The sequence below is a fragment of the Charadrius vociferus genome, unplaced genomic scaffold (genome assembly GCF_000708025.1).
Source record: "Charadrius vociferus isolate BGI_N301 unplaced genomic scaffold, ASM70802v2 scaffold321, whole genome shotgun sequence".
NCBI lineage: Eukaryota > Metazoa > Chordata > Aves > Charadriiformes > Charadriidae > Charadrius > Charadrius vociferus.
In genome coordinates this window covers 1,288,986-1,289,740 of record NW_009646934.1, presented here as the reverse complement: position 1 = coordinate 1,289,740, position 755 = coordinate 1,288,986, and the positions used below count along the sequence as shown (strand labels likewise).

General features: G+C 65.3%; 1 protein-coding gene across 1 annotated transcript in view; it reads left to right on the top strand.

Moving 5' to 3' along the window:
* ARSG (arylsulfatase G) overlaps positions 1–755 on the top strand; it is an 18,963-nt gene that overhangs the window by 5,679 nt on the left and 12,529 nt on the right. The window contains exon 7 of the mRNA XM_009894768.1: positions 148–309. Coding sequence (XP_009893070.1) covers positions 148–309 — 162 coding nt within the window. The remainder of the gene's footprint in view (positions 1–147; positions 310–755) is intronic.

The window sequence follows — 755 nt, the reverse complement described above, 5'->3', positions numbered from 1 at the left end:
ATCCCCCAGCCCCGCTCCAGCCCCTCACCCGGGACTCGGGCAGCCCCAGCCCTTCAAAAAGAAACTTCTAGAAATAAACGAACCCACTGCTCTTGCAAACGTGGGAAAGCGTCACAGGGATGGGAAGGAGGGATGGAGGGGTCGCTTCTCCTTGCTCGCTCCCCCCCATTGCAGCGGTGTCCCCCCCGCTCCTGGGGTCGCTCCTGGGGACGTTTCTTTCTCTTGCAGGTGACAACGGCCCCTGGGCGCAGAAGTGCGAGCTGGCGGGACGCCTGGGGCCCTTCGTGGGGGCCTGGCAGAGGCAGCGAGGTAACCTGGCAGCATCGGATGGGGGGGGGGACTCCCCGTCCCTCGGGGTGCAGGGGGGGCTGCTCCACAAACCCCTTCATTGCCCGCGGAGGGGGACATGGGGAGCGCTTCCCCCCCGCCGCCTTTCCGCTGCCTGCTGCCCCGGGCTGCCTTGCCTTGAAGACACCCCAGAATAATTTCTTTTTTTTCTTTCAAGAAGTCAAGTTTTCGCCTAAAACTGCTTCCAGGGGGAGCTACCGCCCCCCTCCCCACAGCCGCCCCGATCCCTGTTACCCCAGAGCTTGAGGCGAGTCGCTACCGGTTTTGGAGATGGGATGCTCTCTCCACCCGAGCACCGGGGCCGTGGGCTCCGGCGGGATCTCGCAGCCCCCAGCCCCATCCCGCCCCGGGGAGAGCACCCAGCAGCTCTCCCCGCCCAGCGCTGTGGGGCTTTGTTTTTCGTTCTC